A 17,812-nucleotide genomic window follows, 5' to 3' on the forward strand; every position below is an offset into this window, starting at 1 on the left:
TGACCTTCTTGTAGATCATGTGACACATTGCCACTCTGATCTTCATGCCTGCTCTCTGGACATGGTAGAAGTAGAGGTGATGGAGCAGCGCCAGGGCGATGGTGCATATAGACAAGCCCGCTGCATAACCCAGAGTCTGATGGAGAGCTACGGTGTCGTCTGGGTCGTAATTTTCGAAGTACAGAATCATCTGCCCCAAGACGACCGGCTGGATCACTTTAATGACCTCCTGATATACAGGGAGATGAAGAAGGGTGAGCATCACCACAAACTACCTACGGTGGACGATTATTAACAAACCACAGCATGTTCTGATTAAAATCTGTTAAACAGGGCAGTGCGTTGGCTGCTTACATGAACTGTTTTTAAATACCTGTTGCATTTGTTTTGTGTTAAATATGCTGCTCACACACCAACAGAATTACAAAATACAACCCTGATTCCATAAAGTTGTGAATAACAAATAAAACCAGGATGCAATATTTGCAATCAAACTGTGTTTGAGGCAATGCATTAGTATCCTAGAATCAGTGGTGAACCTTGCCCCATCCTTGCATATGAGCAGCACACAGTGTCTCAGCTTCTTTTGAAATCGGGGTCATATGAACATGTAGTGTCACACCTGTTCGGTTTTTTTAAATGCTTGTAAAATTGAAAATGAAAAAAAAAAGAGCTAGTTTTCAAAGCTTAACACACTTACCTCAATGAGGGTGAAGAGTCCCAGCACTGCATATGGTTTCCAGTAGCACCTGATGATGGCTTTTGAGAGTCTAGGTGCTCGTAGTTCTTTGGTAGCCAGCTGGACCTCATGATCCCAGTATCTGTCACATAAATGTGCCGTGTTATTTTTGTCAGTGTAATAAGCAGTCGAGCCTTGCATTCAAGCGAGTCAGGATTTGCCTTGTGAGGCAGCATTCACTAATTGCAGAGTCACAAAGAGGCTTCCCCTTTCACTTCAGGGAAATGCTTGCAATAAGATTGAGTGACATTAGTCAGGCGAACTGTGTTCAAGTTCATGGCCAAAAAAAAAAAAAAAAATTGCATTCCTGTTTTTACAACATTGAAGAGAAAAACAATTTGTTGTCTATGTCAGTATGAGAAAGACCCCTGAAATCCCATTTGAAGACCCTGTATCAATCATTCAGTTAATTAAATGGGGTTTTAGCTGGGAAAGGCTCGATTGTATGTTCATGTAAAGTGACAATTATTTAAAAAGTATTTTCATGACCAGAGTGAATCATTCTGAAGAATGAAGAGTTCCAGGGAACTCCATTGCACCATATAGTTAATCAAAATAAACCCCACGGCCAAAGGTAATTCTCACCATCTACAAATCCCATCCATGAAAAGACCAAAACTGACATGTGTCATCTCTGAGTACTTCCCCACTTCCCTGCTCTGTCAGTTCCTTACATACTAAAAGAGACTTTTATAAAGAAGAATAATTAATTTCCCAAACCAGGTGATCACCGTAGGTTTTAGGGAACATTACTCAAACAGATGGAAATAGTTTGTAATTTGTTGGGGACTATTTTCAGTGGCGGATTAATCCACATTTGGTGCCACATTTCCAGCAGAAACAGTCTGGCTCATTGATTTTTTGACGATGCACATCAGACTTTGGATACACTCACAAAAATACTTGTTAGTAGGATACATTCATTGTTGTTTGGATCTCAGTAGTTGTTGACAAGAAAAATATAAAATATAAGATAAGATAAGAGTTTACTGATCCCACACTGGGGAAATTCACTTGTGACAACAGCAGGAGTAAAAAGGAGTGGTAGGAAAAAAAACTACCAGTAGTTCTTTAGGTCCTTTGAGGACAACAACCTAGTAATCAACAGCTATGTGTCAAATTAAATTTGGAGGACATGACCAGTGCATCTTTTGCAGCCTTTGAGGCTGGATTGGTATATGTTTGGAGGAGAGTGTTTCTGGTGTGGGAGTTTGTGTTTGGAAGCTAGACATGTGCAAGTTAAACATCACAATCTAAACTGTGTACAGAAGTCACCTGATAACACTGGAAATGGTTGACAAGGATCATTATTACATCTACCATTCAACTTTAAGCTTCTTTTTGTTTTGTTTTTATGAATAACCACTTGTTTTCGTTGGAAACAAAACATTAACCATTCCAGGTGTTTTGAATTGGCTCATTACACACATTGAGCCAGGCCATTTTTACTTTCACTGGATTGTCTGTACTGTGACCTCACTATGGTCGCAAGATAAATCTCAAAAACAAGCATATTTCTGCTGCACAAAATTTTGTTTGCAATGTCAGACTTAATTCCAACGTTTGCTTTATTTCACCTGTAAATCACCGATCTCCTTGAGCCATTAAAATACAACTGATACAACAGCACAGGGGGAAGAGGGAGACTGCAAGTAGACAAAAGGCCACTTGTGAAAAAGGCTGGGAACTACTGATATGTATATATTTGCAGTATGCATTGTTTTAGATACCAGCGAGACAATGAAATACAATCAAGCAAGTCCAGTCTGAGTCACAGAATACTGTATTTAAAAGGCTGAACAGACGCCAAAACACTACAGAGGTTTACAGTAGAGAGAGGATTTTAAATTTCTGGAAAGTTATCACTTTGACAACTATTTTATCTTTTGAACTGACTCCATTCAGGGCTGCTTTCTTGCTGGCTAAAAAGTTTTGGTTCTTTGAACCTGTTTAGTGTGTTTTTTTTGTAGTTAGTCAGCCCTAATAGTGTTTAGCCAGTTTAAAGGTGTCCTGTTGACTTATTGACGTCTTGTAGTACTATTAAGCAGTATAGAATTGAATTTCTGCGGCTGGGAATGAATAGAATCCTAGATAATCTCTTATCGTATCTAAGATACACTACTCCACTGATATACAGGTAGTAATGCACCAAGAAATGCAGCAATGCGCCAGAGGAGGACTGCTTGCGAGAAAACTTGAATGAAAACAACGCTGGATGCCCTTTCCATGAGGGAGACAATCATATTTGTTAGACCTCAAGTACACATACAATGCATTTTGGTGATGGTAAGCAACCTTTGTTTATTTATAAGAAAACTCCACAGGGAACCTTTGAGTTTCCATGAGCCTGATGGGAAAAAGTATGTGACGGACAGACAAGATCTACAAATGAAGGATTTTCACTCAGTGTTTCCCATGAACAATGTAAAAAGTATTCGAGGATAAAGACTATGTTCTGTTTAAGGTATTAGCAGAAGATACAGATAATAGTTTTTCGGGGGAAACTTCCCAGCAGGACTATTCTGAAAGTACATTATATCTTCAAAAAGTCTTTTTCCAAAAACAGGTGTTTGAAGAGAGGGGGCTGTTTTATATTCAGTCCTATATACCAAATGATAATTATAGGTATCTGCAATTCCGTTTAATTAATCAAAACTGATATCTTTAGTTGTCTGAGGTGTGCATCGTATCATTGTGATGCCTGGCTTTGTGAATGTGGGGATCAGTGTTTGGTCAGTTTGGTTCTAAGTAACAGAAGTGGCTGTTCTGCCAACAGGATGTGCTGTGAATGGAAAGGAGCTCATAATTAAGAATTTGTGGTGACTGTGTGCTTTGTTATATTGACAGCTCTTCAAGATAAACCTGAGAATAATAAAACACACTCAAGAAGGCAGCCTGTATTGTCTTAAATCGCTGCTATCTCTCCTTTGACGTTGGTTTGATTATCTACACCAGCAGTCTGTCTAGACAGACGAGTCGAACATGAGATATTTGTATATACATTCTCATAAGTCAGACAGCTCTGTTGTTCCAAAACTACTTTTAATTCTACATCCATCTCTTTGTTGTGACATCTTAAACATATTTTGACTTGAGAAGCTTTCTTTAATCTGCATTTTAAATAAGATCTTATTTGTAGATACCAAAACCATCATTAAGATATCTAAAAGTTATTTTGACTGCACGCAGGTAATACTTGAGTTTAAGACACCTGGAATTCATGTTCCTGACTTTTCAAACTGTAATTTGAAAAAAGAAAAAGGTCATCTGATGTTAGTGAGTTGATTTTGAAGGTCTCTACCTGTTCAGGTCCTGGCCCAGTTTCTCCGACCCGTCCTCTGGGAGCACCTGGAACATGTCATCCTCCTCTAATCTGCGTTTGGATCCAGTCCGGAACAAAGGATTGAGCCACCTGACGGAGAAATGATCAGAGAAGTCAGGAGGAGGGTTGTTCTGAGACAGATGAGCACAGTCCATGAATTCATGATATTATCCACACGATTATCACTTATAGATGGTGACATTAGAGCAGTGATACCGCCCATGAAATGCACTTGCAGCCATGAAAGTTTTTCAGATTTATGTGAGCAAACGGCCAATCTAGTGTTCTTTAAAACTCTACATTGAGTGTGGAAAGTATGAAGGTAATCATTGTGATCTGTGTATTTGATATAGCTAGCACAACTTCGTTTCCTAGTGACCAAGGCAAATGATTCAACAGGAAACTATCACTGACTAAACACGCACGCAATCATCTCAAAGCGAAACAACTTTCTGTGAAATTATGGGGAAACTCGACATAAGACTGTCAGTTTGTATCTAGACAGGTCCATTTCACTTGGGAGAATAACTGAAAAACAAACGGTTCACACGCGGGCTAACACGGTGTCGAAGAGTGTTTAAATTCCCCGCTAACAGCCACTTAGCTAACAGCGTTTTCCATCGGCTATCTTTCTGTCGACTTACCAGAAAAATACCTTGGACAAAAGGCCCGCCGTCGCTGCCGGGTTGGTCTTGGAAGCTTTACCGACTTCTTCCATGGTAGTCCGCACTAACACGGTAGTTTCCCTTCAACTTTCTCCCCTTTTAAAAAGTGTTGCTCCAGGTCATGTAGCGTGGCTTCTGGGCGCACGCATGTCAGACGGAGGTCGGAACCGCACGAGCTAGCTGTTCCAACAAGCGCCCCCAAAAAATAGAAGAAAAAACCACCTTGAGTGGTTCTGCCCCACACACCTCTGATTGGCTGAAAAGAATAATCGCCCCTCCTTATTGGTTCTGTCTTGTGCTCTGCGTTCACGCGATTGGTTTAGATTATTGCCGTGAATTCCGTGTAAACTAATTTGAGTCATATTTACCTTGATTTATTTGCAGAAATCTGAATGAGGCGTGGGCTGGATTTACTGTCACAATGGGGCCACATTTACAGTCACAATTTACGAAATCATATGAGGGCTTTTTGAAGACAAACACATTAACTGAGAGGCAAGTTAGGGATAAAAGTATGTTTATAGGTGTTTAAAAACACGTGAAATGAACACACACAGCTCCCTGTGACTCAACACAATTACCCACTGGCACGTGTTTTACAATATGTTAATGTTTAATTACTGCAAAAGGCATGCTGTAGTTTTGTAAGCTAGTGAGTGAAGGCACCACTGAAAAAGCACTGTCACGGTAACATATAACAAAGCTCCCCCAAAGTTAAGCACTTACAAGTTGTCCAAGTTAGTCTTACTGGGTGTGTGTCAGTATTACTCAGATGAATTTCCAGTTCCCCATATCTGTCACACACAGAGAGAGAGCTTCACTGCCAGACTTTATCCCGTAACAGCAAAGTAATATGCATCACTTTTGATAAGAGGAGGTGTCGTGCGCCAATCCAAACATGCACAGCTCAATTCACACCACTCCGGACAGTTGGCCAATTTTCAATTTTTTTTTTTTCATATCTAATCCACAGTAAAGGAATTTGTTAAATGTTGTTTGCCTGCTCTCTCACTGTCTTTCTGGCCCCTTATACAAACACATAGACACACGTGATGTTTACACACACACACAGAGGCAGGATATCCTATAAATAAAGAGCAGACTGTAGATGACAGATGCCCTCTGACACATTGCAGGTGCTTCCTGCACTAAAATAAAAGACCTGGGAGAGAGTAGAGCGACTAAAACACCTCTCCCACTTCTTCCTGCATTTACTCCCTTCGCCCTCCTTCTCCCCTTTCAATGTTCAAAGAAACCGTCAAAGAAATCCAGTCACATGTAACCAAGGTAAACTATTATCCTGACACTGACAAGCTAATGATAACAGACTGGAGCTTCCCTGGCCCTCACACATTATCCTCCTGTTGATGTTTAACTAGCTCCGACTGGGAACTGGCCAAAAGAGAGAAGCCAGCAGGAGATTATCACAAGCAGCTGAACTCAGCCCAATAACATTCATCTGCAGAGGATCAACACTCCTTTCCCATGCTACCCCAGGCATGTGATAGGCCTAGTTTTTTCTCACATACTGCCAGGTTCGTTTCTGCCTTCAATGGAAAACAAAACAAAAGGAAGAGGATCCTTCTTTCATTTAATTATACTTTAGATTTATGCAGCATGTCTTTTTGTTTTTGCTCAGATGGAGTTAACTATTATAAGCAGACTTGCACTGTATAGAAACAGTTGTCTTCAACATGAACGGTATATACAAAACAGTATAGACATATCAAAGATACAAGAGGGCGTATTTTACTTGCAAACATAAGAACCGATAAGAGGTAAAACACTGTCCGCAGGCAGGTCAAGAAGCCACAGACTTATACAACACATGATGCAAATGAAAATGCTAACTAGTTAGCACACAAGGAGAAAAGTCAAAAAGCATGAGCTGAATGAAATGTAAGGGTTGGTATTAGATAAATTGCTGAAGTGGTAGCAAACTACACCAAAGCTAATGTTAGTGAGAAAAGTAGCTCCAAAAGGCTACAATGTAGACACAATGACACTTAAGATAAATGCTAACATCAGCAGACAAACATGCTCAAAATAACAGTGACAATGCTGACATGCTGATCTTCAGCTGGTTTAAAAAGGTGGGGTGGACTCTCATGTGCTGTCTCAATAAGTGATTGTGTGATCTGTCTTGTGTGGTTTGTTTGAAAGTCATGGTTTTTGCTGTCTATTTTGACTAGGATGGGGCTTTTTCAGATTAAACAAAAGGAGGAATAATGATTTGCTTATGTCCTGCATTAAGGATTAGTGGTTTCCCAGACAATGGAAAGGTTAGGATCATCTGTTTATCATATTCATGGTCTAAATGTCACCAACAGGTTAAGACAGATAACAACCTGTTCCAGCTGCTTCCCTTTCATTAGCAGGTTTACAGGATTAGGGTCTCCTTTGAGATTGCTCAGCAACAGCGACCATGGAAACAGCATCAGCTATCTAGAGATTTAGATAACAATGCTCTCAACACCTTCACGCTGTCGTTTTCTGACAGTAAAACACCTGGGTTTAGTTTTCATGATATGCTCAACACACATGTGCCCATTTCTTGACCCCAGACAGTACTGTTGGACCAGGGTCATTGGGGGTAGCTAACAGTGTCTGGAAATGTTTTGGGTAATTATTTGCCCCGGAAACAATCCCTCTTTCTCCACAAAAACAGATTAGGATCTAATCCTTGCTTGAAAAGGCTGTACAATAAAAGGTGACCCACAACTCTATAAACAGTTTTTTCAGTACCAGATTAGGAATCTAATTAATGAGCGCTGGCCTCATTCTGCTCAGAGCATTGGTTCTGCTTTCACATTTGCCTTTTTCTTGTAAATTTAAGACCATTTCATTTTTACTCTGACCCTCCCTTCTCCATATTTAAAACTCATTGCTGTAATAGTTGCTCAACAGCCCTTTCTAGTGAACTGAGTAGTATACAGAGGAAACCACACAGCTTGTTTCACTTCTAAAGGAAGTTATATCACACAGCAACTCAGCCAGTTCCTTTAGCTTCTCTGGTTCAGTTCTGGTCACCTTACTGTTAATGATCATTACAGTATCAAATTAAATCCTCTAGTCAAACAATGTCAATTCAATTGCAAAGTGTGATGTTACAACGAAGGACACCATAGAAAACATGGCTACGCTGATAAAAATCCAAAGGTAACAAAAACGTAAACTGTAAGAAATGGTCCCACACTGTGTGTATTAGGGCAGGGGGAACATTAAAAGAAGAGGGAAAGTACACACAGACAGACAGTAGTGAAAGCCAATCAAATACATTTATTCAAGTAGTGCAATACTACTACTTAATTACAATAAGTACACTTGAGTATTTCCATTTCCTGCTACTCTTTGTTGCACATTTACATTGCACATTTTTGAACAGTTCTAGTTACTTCCAGGTTAAGATATTACAAACATATGGATTAAAACAATCAACCAAATGAGTACTTTCACTTTTGAGTGCATTCTGTTGTCAAAACTTAAAATTAGGATTTTTTACTTTAACATTAGCTAACCATAACCCGCCAAAAATTAGCTTCAGGTGCTACCAGACCAAGTAAGGCTGTGGCAGCAAAACCCCTGCAGGAGTTTAATTTAGCCAGGGTGTTATTTCAGCTACTTTGACAGGAAGCTAGACATTCTCTATTTTCGCCACTTGATGGAGCTATAATGCCGTAAAAACAGCACAGAATTATAGTCTTACAATTTGCGCTGCCTTGATTTAGTGCTGCTGCTATAATCAGAACTTGAAGTACTGGATTGCTAAATCCTGTTGCAGCACTGTGACAAGGTGCAGAGTTTCAAACACACCCCCAGATTATTCATTCATCCAGTCCAATGTAGAAATCTCTCCTATCTCTGTTCCCCATCTTGAGTCAAAGACGTTTCAGATCCTTTCAATTAAAGACTTCCTCCTCCGGCAGATCCCCTTGCAGACCCTATGCATGCTGTGTGGAGTGATGACCAGTGTGTGCACCCCTCTCACCACCACACACAAACACAATACACAACAACTGATTGTGCTAGTGACTGATATGTACTTAGACGTACTGATTCTCGGGCATAGATGCTTGACTGAGCAGGTGAAGGAGAAGTGAAATCCTGCTGACGCACCTGTCCTGGACCGACCCTCCCACCTCATTTCTGTCACTTTAGAGGAAAAGTTCTGTCCTGTCCCAGACCTCCGGACCTCCAAGACACAGGAAAAATGGGCAACATGGCAACAGAGATTGTTGCCTTCCTCCTGACCATCTCGGGGTGGATCCTGGTGTCGTCCACCTTGCCTACAGACTACTGGAAGGTGTCCTCTGTGGACGGGACGGTCATCACAACGGCTACCTTCTGGTCCAACTTATGGAAAACATGTGTGACTGATTCCACCGGTGTGTCCAACTGCAAGGACTTTCCTTCAATGCTGGCTCTGGATGGTGAGTTCTGAGATGACTATTGTCAAAGCAGTGTATGATCTTCTGTTTATCAGTCTTACTGCGTATTTCTAATGAACTGTGCATCTGCGACACCTGACGAAACACTGATGCCCAAAATCCTGAACACCTGTTGTTTTGGGATGAATGACCACCATTGTAAACAAATGCACTTGGAACTTGATATTTCCTGTTCTGACTCTGGCTTCAGGGCACAAACATTTAAAGTTAAAGGCCACCAGAGGCATATTTCAGTGAATGAGCCGAGCTGGACTGATACAACCTCCTAATGGAGCCGAACGAAGCAATCTGAGAAAGTCATACAGTCATACAGAGGTCACTTGTCACTTCTAATTACTTGCTAGTAAGAAAAAGGAAAAGCACTGATTGTAGATGCTCTAATTCTAATGTCCTGAGGCAATCTGAGACGTTCATGCCGTTTTAAAGAAACCACTTCTTATCAGTTGTCACTCGCTGTTAGTGAAAAGAAAATAAAGTGTCGGGCTCTACAGCACAGATTTAAACTCCATTAGACCCTTGTCCTTTTTTCTTCAAGGCTTTAGTTTAAAGCAACAGTTTAAATGTCCCGAGATAAATCTGAGGGGGGTCACCAGCTGATTAAAGCGATAAAGAAAAAAAGAAACTATCACAGTTTTTGCTAATTTCAAAGCTTTATTCTGGTGAGATATAAAATTCATTCACCTCCCTAGGCCTCCTTAAAATAAGTAAAAATTGTACTTTAAACCTGCAATAACTGATGTTTTGTTTGAAACAAGTCAAAATGAAGCATTGTCCTCAATCGCTCTCCAATCTTCTCTGTCCCTGTCATGAAGCCTATATCCAGGTGTGTCGGGGTTTGATGATCACCTCTGTGTGTCTGGGTTTCTTTGGTGCCATCCTTGCCTTGGTAGGAATGAAGTGCACGAAAATAGGAGGTTCAGAGACCACCAAGGCTCGTCTGACCGTCCTCTCTGGCTTCCATTTCATCCTCAGTGGTAAAACCCCTGCTTTTCACCTTTCAACGTCTATGACCGGATTTATGGAGAATGTAACATCTGAGCTGCTGTCAAGGAAGCCATTCAACTTCAGGAAGATTTGGTGTTCAAATGAATTACATTATCGGCTTCTTCTGCTTTGATTTCTGTCAGAATTTGAAGTAGAAATCTTCTCATTTCCGTCTGCAGGCCTCTGCTCCATGACTGCGTGCTCCATATATGCTCACAGGATCACAACAGACTTCTTTGACCCCCTCTTTGTTGCCCAGAAGTTAGTATTCAGGATTTAAAATGAAAAAAAGATCTGTTTGACAGTACATCAAAGGAACTCCAGTCAGAAATGTTTTGCTTTTCACGTCCACCCTTCAGGTTTGAGTTGGGAGCAGCTCTCTTCATTGGCTGGGCTGGATCTGTGCTGTGTATCCTCGGAGGACTTGTCTTCTGTCTCTCCCTGTCTGAAGGCTTCAGTATCAGGCAAGTTGTTTGATTTTTCTGACCTGCTGGATGCTAACAATGTGATCCCACATCTGTCATCGTAACAAGGGCTTAGAGGAAATCTGATTTGGACGGACTCTAAACTGCAATGAATTTAAATAATTACTTTAACTGCAATGGCGAGACGGTTACAGTCTAAAACATACAGCAATCTCTCTCAACATCTTGTCTCATAATTGCTGAACGTACAAGGCAAATTGTATCATCGTGTTTTTGATTAGTTATGCAGCCGTTGACAGCTGAATGTTTCCTTTGTCGAGTAATAAGTACCTTTTCAAAATGAAAGTCACCTTGACTCAGGGCACCTATAGGGAAGTGCTGCATCAGACAAACAATGCCAAACCTTCTCTGTCAGTGACATCCTTAGTCATAATTTTGTGAACCACTTAGCATACCCTTATACTCTGGATAAAGCGAGAAAGCTAAGAGGAATATATAGCACATAAAGCAAACATGGTAAACATTATACCTGCTAAGAATCAGCATTCTGTAACTGTGTGCATGTTAGACAACACATCTACAACAACACAAGACCACATCTGCTTTTAGCTAGCGGTATGCTAGCATGCTAACAAGCTATACCAAGATCATAAACAATCATTATCTACAGAGAACACTTTGTCATTGCAGCCCTACTCATACAATGACGATAGCTTGATTTTAAGGTCCTTTTTGTTTGTTTTTGGGCTTTGCAGAGCTGAATACTCCTACAGTGGAGCTGCATCATTTGTGACAACACGCAACAAGCACACCAAGACAGTCAAGAGCCTCCACAAGGAGGCGAGAGAGCCATCGAAACAGTTTGGAAGAAATGCCTATGTATGAAATCATCAATCAATTCTGTTGTTGTTACATGACTTAATTGTGGGATTTTTTTAATGAAAGTTTATGGTCACCAGAAAAAAAACACCAGTAAAAAAACACATACAGCAATAGTTTACATATTTCGTTAAGTGGTCAGATTCCTCTTTAAATATGGCTGCTTTTTGGGACATTTCTGTCAATGGCCTGTAAGTAAAAGATAAGCTGTTTTTTCTTTTAGGGCAGGAAATTTGATTTGGCACAAGACACTGTTCAAACTCTACGGTCACCTTCAACAAGCTGGCCTTTCTTGCCTGTCTCACATAGACTGGACACATATTAAATCTCTTTTTCATATTCCTCGAGTCAAAGGCCACTACAACACCAAAGGTCAGAGGAGGCTGCAACAGATTTCAAAGTATTTGTGTTGTATTTTTTCCATGAAAACTATAGGCTGTTACACAGATAGTGAGTACACCTTTTGTGTGAGCTTAATTCAAGAGCTTTAGCTTGTGCTATATTAAAATGTGTTCATTTAAAGCAGTTCTGTCATCATGGAATAACAACTTCTAATGTGTTTGCATCATTAGACACATTATAAGCATGATACTTTGGAGGCATTATTATGTAAATGTGGCTAAATATTGTCTTAATAGGTAACTAAAAATCCAGGTTCTAGTAAGTTATTTTTTAAACCCCGGGTAGCTATGTAACTTCAGTCAATCTTCTCATGTTGCTTTAAGGAGACAGAGGACACCCTCAGCTGACAGCTATATCAGCTAATATTTCTCAGGCAGAAAGATGAATGATATGTGGGCTATATTTCGTTTCCTTGGCCTAGATGGATCTGACCTCCAAGGGTCACTAGGCCACATCTGACCCCAAAGATGGCTGTGCAGAGCTACAGGCCCGACTGGAGGTTTTCCCTCCTATCAGCCATCCATCTCCACCTGGGAATTATTATCAATAGGAACCCCAGGCAATGTTACGCAAAACCTCTTTGCTCAGAGGTTTGATACTTGAACCAGCTGGCAGAGAGCAGTTGCCCTGTGCTTTCCGGCACCTTGCATCCATAATCAAGTGTCAGGTGTCCCAGGCCCTGCACAATGCGCTCTGATATAATAGTGGTATTGTATTATCTAATGTCTGCTTTACACATGGAGATGATAAAACTGCAAATTTAATGCATCAAACTCCTTCTAGCTTATACTTTATACATGCTTTTCCCTTGACAGAAAATTTCAAAATATATGACAGCTCATGTTTATATCCTCATCAAGATGTTGTTTGTTGCAAGTTAATATGTCAAAGAAAATACTGAGTACAATAAAAAAAATCCCTAAAGCATTATTTGAATATTTCTTCAAAGAGCTTCAGTGAACCATCAATGATTTATAAACAGCCTCTGGTATGTCTGGGGTTCATCCTGCCTGTGAAAATCAGTTATATAAACTGAGCAGCATACCTTAAATTGGACAGTGTGTTCCTCTTGAAGAGCAGCTGTGGTTGCCAGGTCACAAGATGAATTTAAGGAGTTTAAAGATGATCACCCTAGCAATAAATAAGAAAAAAAAAATCTGTTACACCAGGTTATGTATATATGTTGGACTAATGTCTTATATTTGCTTTTTTCTTATGAAATAGTGTATAGTTTTACAATCTTAGACAACACACAGCCATGCTCAGCTGTGCTTTGAGCTAAATGCTAATGTCAGAATGCTAACATGCTGATGTTTTGCAGGCATAATGTTCATTATCTTAGTTCAGGCTGTTAGCACAGTAACATCAGCCACTAAGCACTAAACAAAAATCTGTGGATTCCGGCCTCATGTGTGACTTGGCTAAAAATAATTAAAATAAAATATGATAAGGTGCTGCAAGAAGACTTTGTATTAAGGAGTCACAAGTAAAAAAGGTTGGGAACTTATTGATACTTATTGATTGCAGATGGGAAAACCTTCCAGTACTGCAATCACTCCACCAGAGAGCAGCCTTAATTCACGTTTCTTGGTGGACAGATCTGAGGAAAACTCAAAATATTGCACAGCTAAAACTGTCTGCTTGGAGTTTGAAACATTAACTGTTAAGAGACCATACAAGCAACAATTCTGACTCATATTTTTCTTGGCAGCTTCTTTAAAACCTGGTTAGCCCAGGTCACACAAGCATTCCCTTTGTTCTCTGTTTTTTTGTAGTGTCATGCTAATTAAAGCTAATTAAATCCACCCTCGCCAAACAAATTAAGGCTTCCCGGCGGTCCACCATTTCCAATATCGCCCTACCGCTACCAATAACTTCTTCATAAGCCAAGAGGACTTTGAGACAAAGGGGAGCTTTTTCATCCCTGCCGAACATTCATCACTCCTCCTAACTCTCATTACCTCAGATTTAACTCTAATTATAACAGCACAAAGACGTTATGCTGCAATTATGAGCCCCACAGCACGGTGAGGTCCTTGTAAAATTACTAATAACTAGAGCTTAAAGCCTGAGGCAAAGTTGAGAATGATGCATTGCAGCAGTGTTATTGCAGATCTGATGGAACATGCAGAAACATACATCGTTTTTGGTCAAATCTCAAGTAATGTGACTTAATGTGAAATGATCATTGTATTTATGCTAAAACCTGTGTACGTGTGAACATCTACAGCTCTCTGCTGTGCTGTAGTCACAAAGCCACACCCACTTTTGAGCGATCCAATTTACTTTAAAAGATTTGATTTAAGGCTGTCTGTTACGATATTCATATGTGACATTACTGAAGTTTAAGATGCTCTACCTTAGCTTGAATTTAAGATTTTAACTTTTTTTTAACAGAAACAGTTACCAAAAGAAGGTGTAGAGTTCGACTGAGCATTGCAGAGACAAGAAGGGTCAAATAGAAGTTGCTACTGAATTGCGTTTTGGGAAATATAGGATTTGGTGTTTTTGGAGCTTAAAAGTACAGACTAAAAGTCAGGATGTCTTGGCTGCTAGAGTTTTGATTATTCTTCTTGTCGGGAATATTATAAGCTAAAATCAGGAGAGACGCAAGTATGACTACATGTCTCTCAAACTTCAACAATTGTAAACAGAAGAGTAATTCATGTAGTAAAAATGTTTCTCCCTCTACACTAACACAGCGTTCCCAAAGAGTGATTACATAAGATTCGTAGATATATTAACACGCTGTTAAGTTACTACTAATGTCGACATAACACTTCCTTTTATTTATGACCCGAGTGAAATTCTCCCACTGACGGACCGACAGGATGCTTTTATTGTGAAAACCCAGCATGCTAGTTCGGTGTTGGCAAAGCCTCAATAGCAGTACAGGTAACAATACTCATCGTGTTTTAGCTCAACCATAAAACCCTCAACAGTATTAACAACAGGTAGTAAATGTATGAACATACTTTGAACTCGACATGACATGTTACGATCTGACGCGCTGAGTCAGGCGAGCCGAGGGACATAAACTAGCGTTCATGATACCGGATGTAATTAGCATAGTCACACATGGCGAGCACCTGAACTCGTAATTATCATCCACATGGGCAAAAAGAAATTATCTACAGCTGTATCAACTCAAAGTACAGTAACAAAGGTAATGCAGCAGGTAGGTACTCACTCGTTTTATTCACGTACAGATCACTTGTAATGAAAATTATAGCACTGCACGACCGCAGACCCTCACCTGACTGAGCCACTAAAGCACGCGGCTGTTTTCAATAGCCTGACGTCAGTCACCCAATAGGATTACTAGCACTGAAGTAACAGAAACCTAACTGTTCATTAAACTTAGAAACATAAGGATAACGTTTCTTAATAACAATAACTTGTAACTTTAGGGCCTTTTCAACACTTACAGTGCCAGTGGCTGCAGGATTGTTTAACAGTGTTTTAGAAAGTGAAATAATTAAAGAAACCTATGTATTATGATCCGTGGACTGATGCTATATATAACTGTCTGCACACAAGAGAAAGTTCAGGACAGTCTGAGGAGGCCATGAAGTGGTAATTTGAGATAAATGCTTAGGTGTGCACTCTCAGTCCAGATTCAACTGTGGCCCATGGGAACCTGAGCGAATGTTGTCTCTCACCCACATGTACAATAATACCTGGAACACACAAGCACACCCCCTGATTTGTACCTGCGATGCACTCCTCCTCTCCTTTTTCTGAAGAGGGCAGCGGAGTAGGAGGTCTCTTCGACAGCTGTTCGAATTTGGATGAAGAAGAGATGCTTGGCTCAGGATGTGCACGTCTTTTGCATGAGTAAGGGACTGCTGCTTGAAGACGAAACAGAAAAGCATCAACATTGTACTGTGGATGAATGTTGGCAGATTAAGACTATAAGACAGGAGATCGACTCACGCACCTGAGATGCAGATCCGTGTGGTCCAGATCTGGGGTTTCCTGATGACAGTTTTGGGCTGGATCTTTGTGGCCTGCACCATGGCCATGGAGGGCTGGAAGATCACAGCAATCGGGGGCATGGGGGGCTCCTCCATCATCAAGGTGGCCTGGTACTGGTCCAGCCTGTGGAGATCCTGTTTTACAGACTCAACTGCTGTCACCAACTGCTATGACTACCCTGTGCTCTGGTCTGTGGAGGGTAGGTAACACCTGTCTAACAAACACAGTGTCTCAGCTACTCAGCTGTGAGCTCCAGTGACATCTAGACTCATTCATGTCAATTTGTGTCTTGCTGTGTGACTTAAGGCTCCATCCAGATCGTGCGAGGCCTGCTGATGGCAGCTCTTTCCCTGGGCATGCTGGGGTTTGTGCTCAGTCTGATGGGTATGGAGTGCACCTTCATTGGGGGAAAAGATCGGTCAAAGTACAAGAAAGTCTATGCCGGCGGATGGTGCCACATAATCAGTGGTAATGTCTCATTCTGTCTGCTGACTCAGACAGTCAGCAGATGTATGTACAACTGGTGCATGTAAACAGTATAATTTGTGTTTAAAAATCAATCTTTAATCAAATATTATTCATTTTAGACAAGACAGTTTCCAATCAGTTTACATTTCTAGGACCTGAGATCATCCAATCAGGACTATGAACGGCACTGAAATAATATTCTTAATTATCTGTGGATGTGAATGTCGTGTTTTTGAAATTCTGCGCTGGTTTTCTTCTCAGGTTTGCTGTCCACATCTGGGTACGCTGTTTATGCACAGCATGTCTCAGTAGAATACTTCAATCCTGACTTTGATGGGCTGAAGTAAGTCAACAGGCTTAAATGTCGCTATTCAACCTGAAAAATTAGGTTAATAAAACCTAAATCTTTATATAGTATTCTCACAGTCTTTCTGTTTTATCACCAACAGGTATGACCTTGGCACGCCACTGTTCCTCGGCTGGGTCGGCTCAGGCTTTCACATGACCGGTGGTTTCTTCTACCTGTGGTCGGTGTGCACGCCGCTCTGTGGAGGAGAAGTAACGTGAGTGTGACCACATGTCAGTGGAAGTGAATAAAAAAACTCCTCTCCCCACTTCCTCAATAAATACCAGCATCCCGTGTGCTCAAGTGGAATGACTCATTATCCAAAATATATGAGGCTCTGAGCAGTGTGCAGATGTTTGTGGGTACGCTCCTTCTCACTATGTAATATAACCCTGAAGCTATGGGTGTAAACAAGCGAGGTCTGGTGTTTTAAAATCTTTCCTGATTACACAAGCGAAGGAAAACTGCTGTGGCCCAATTTCAACACTAGAAGGAGCTCAGAGAGCACAAATGTGCAGCATACTCTTATTCAAGACATCATATTCAGCCTTGTTATGTTTGACTATAATGTGTCTTTCTCTCCAGGGTGATCAACATCCAGCAACAACCAGATCCAGAGCAAAACAAGTCCACCACAGCTCTGTCCACAGTGTCCGAGATCACCTCCAAGACCAAAGTGTCCTCCATTTCCGAGTTGTCCTCCAAGTCTGGGCGCTCAGACGTGTCCGGCATTTCCTCCAGATCAGGACGCACAGCCAAGTCAGGGCGGTCATCAAAGACTGGGCGAACCACCAGGTCTGCGGGCTCTGCGGGATCCAGGTCAGGATCGGGGTCAGAGTCCGGCCTCTCGTCGGTGTCCAGCGTGTCGACCTTGTCGAGGTCCAGCGTGTCAGAGTCGAGAGGCAGCAGCCGAACGGTGTCGTCGTTGTCAGGCAGTTCGAGGAGTGAGACTACACCGTTCATCAAAAACTCTTATATCTGAATAAATGCGATGGACAGATGATCTCATACCTTTTTATTTAATTAATGAACCTGAAGGCAAATTCAGTGATATGTTTTGTACAAATAAAATCTGTCTTTTGTTTTAAAAATTCCTCTTCACTGAATGGATTTGTTGTTCATTGTCTTTAAAATGTAAAAACTCAAGCTCTCACTA

At 40.9% G+C, this 17,812-nt stretch overlaps 3 protein-coding genes across 6 annotated transcripts in view; 2 read left to right on the forward strand and 1 right to left on the reverse strand.

The window, feature by feature from the left end:
* Window positions 1-15,626, reverse strand: part of LOC121627256 (ATP-binding cassette sub-family C member 4-like) — a 32,771-nt gene extending 17,145 nt beyond the window's left edge. The window contains exons 1-5 of one of the 4 annotated variants that reach the window (XM_041966067.1): window positions 15,578-15,626; window positions 12,910-12,995; window positions 4,041-4,151; window positions 701-821; window positions 5-229 (exon numbers count right to left, since the gene is read on the reverse strand). In XM_041966067.1, the coding sequence (XP_041822001.1) occupies window positions 5-229; window positions 701-821; window positions 4,041-4,096 (402 nt within the window). In that variant the 5' untranslated portion in view covers window positions 4,097-4,151; window positions 12,910-12,995; window positions 15,578-15,626. Of the gene's footprint in view, window positions 1-4; window positions 230-700; window positions 822-4,040; window positions 4,152-4,705; window positions 4,911-12,909; window positions 12,996-15,054; window positions 15,080-15,577 lie in introns of those variants that run through there. The other 3 variants (XM_041966068.1, XM_041966066.1, XM_041966069.1) reach the window with 3 other exon arrangements.
* Window positions 8,937-11,468, forward strand: cldn10a (claudin 10a). The gene is made up of 5 exons (XM_041966703.1): window positions 8,937-9,156; window positions 9,987-10,148; window positions 10,338-10,419; window positions 10,518-10,622; window positions 11,339-11,468. The coding sequence occupies exons 1-5, from the start codon at window positions 8,937-8,939 to the stop codon at window positions 11,466-11,468; spliced, it is 699 nt and encodes a 232-aa protein (XP_041822637.1).
* On the forward strand, window positions 15,569-17,749 carry cldn10e (claudin 10e). The gene is made up of 5 exons (XM_041966075.1): window positions 15,569-16,041; window positions 16,149-16,310; window positions 16,572-16,653; window positions 16,760-16,873; window positions 17,242-17,749. Exons 1-5 carry the CDS (start codon window positions 15,810-15,812, stop codon window positions 17,636-17,638), a joined length of 987 nt encoding a protein of 328 aa, XP_041822009.1. The 5' UTR covers window positions 15,569-15,809; the 3' UTR covers window positions 17,639-17,749.
* Window positions 17,750-17,812: the final 63 nt, after the last annotated feature.

This window comes from Chelmon rostratus, chromosome 24, assembly GCF_017976325.1.
Source record: "Chelmon rostratus isolate fCheRos1 chromosome 24, fCheRos1.pri, whole genome shotgun sequence".
In the NCBI taxonomy this organism is placed as follows: domain Eukaryota; kingdom Metazoa; phylum Chordata; class Actinopteri; order Chaetodontiformes; family Chaetodontidae; genus Chelmon; species Chelmon rostratus.

Coding starts and splice junctions, on each gene's coding strand:
- cldn10e (XM_041966075.1), top strand. CDS start 15,810: ATGCAGATCCGTGTGGTCCAGATCTGGGGTTTCCTGATGACAGTTTTG. Junction 16,042..16,148: donor TGTGCTCTGGTCTGTGGAGG/GTAGGTAACACC, acceptor GTGTGACTTAAG/GCTCCATCCAGATCGTGCGA. Junction 16,311..16,571: donor ATGGTGCCACATAATCAGTG/GTAATGTCTCAT, acceptor TTTTCTTCTCAG/GTTTGCTGTCCACATCTGGG.
- cldn10a (XM_041966703.1), top strand. CDS start 8,937: ATGGGCAACATGGCAACAGAGATTGTTGCCTTCCTCCTGACCATCTCG. Junction 9,157..9,986: donor TTCAATGCTGGCTCTGGATG/GTGAGTTCTGAG, acceptor CCTGTCATGAAG/CCTATATCCAGGTGTGTCGG. Junction 10,420..10,517: donor CCCCTCTTTGTTGCCCAGAA/GTTAGTATTCAG, acceptor TCCACCCTTCAG/GTTTGAGTTGGGAGCAGCTC.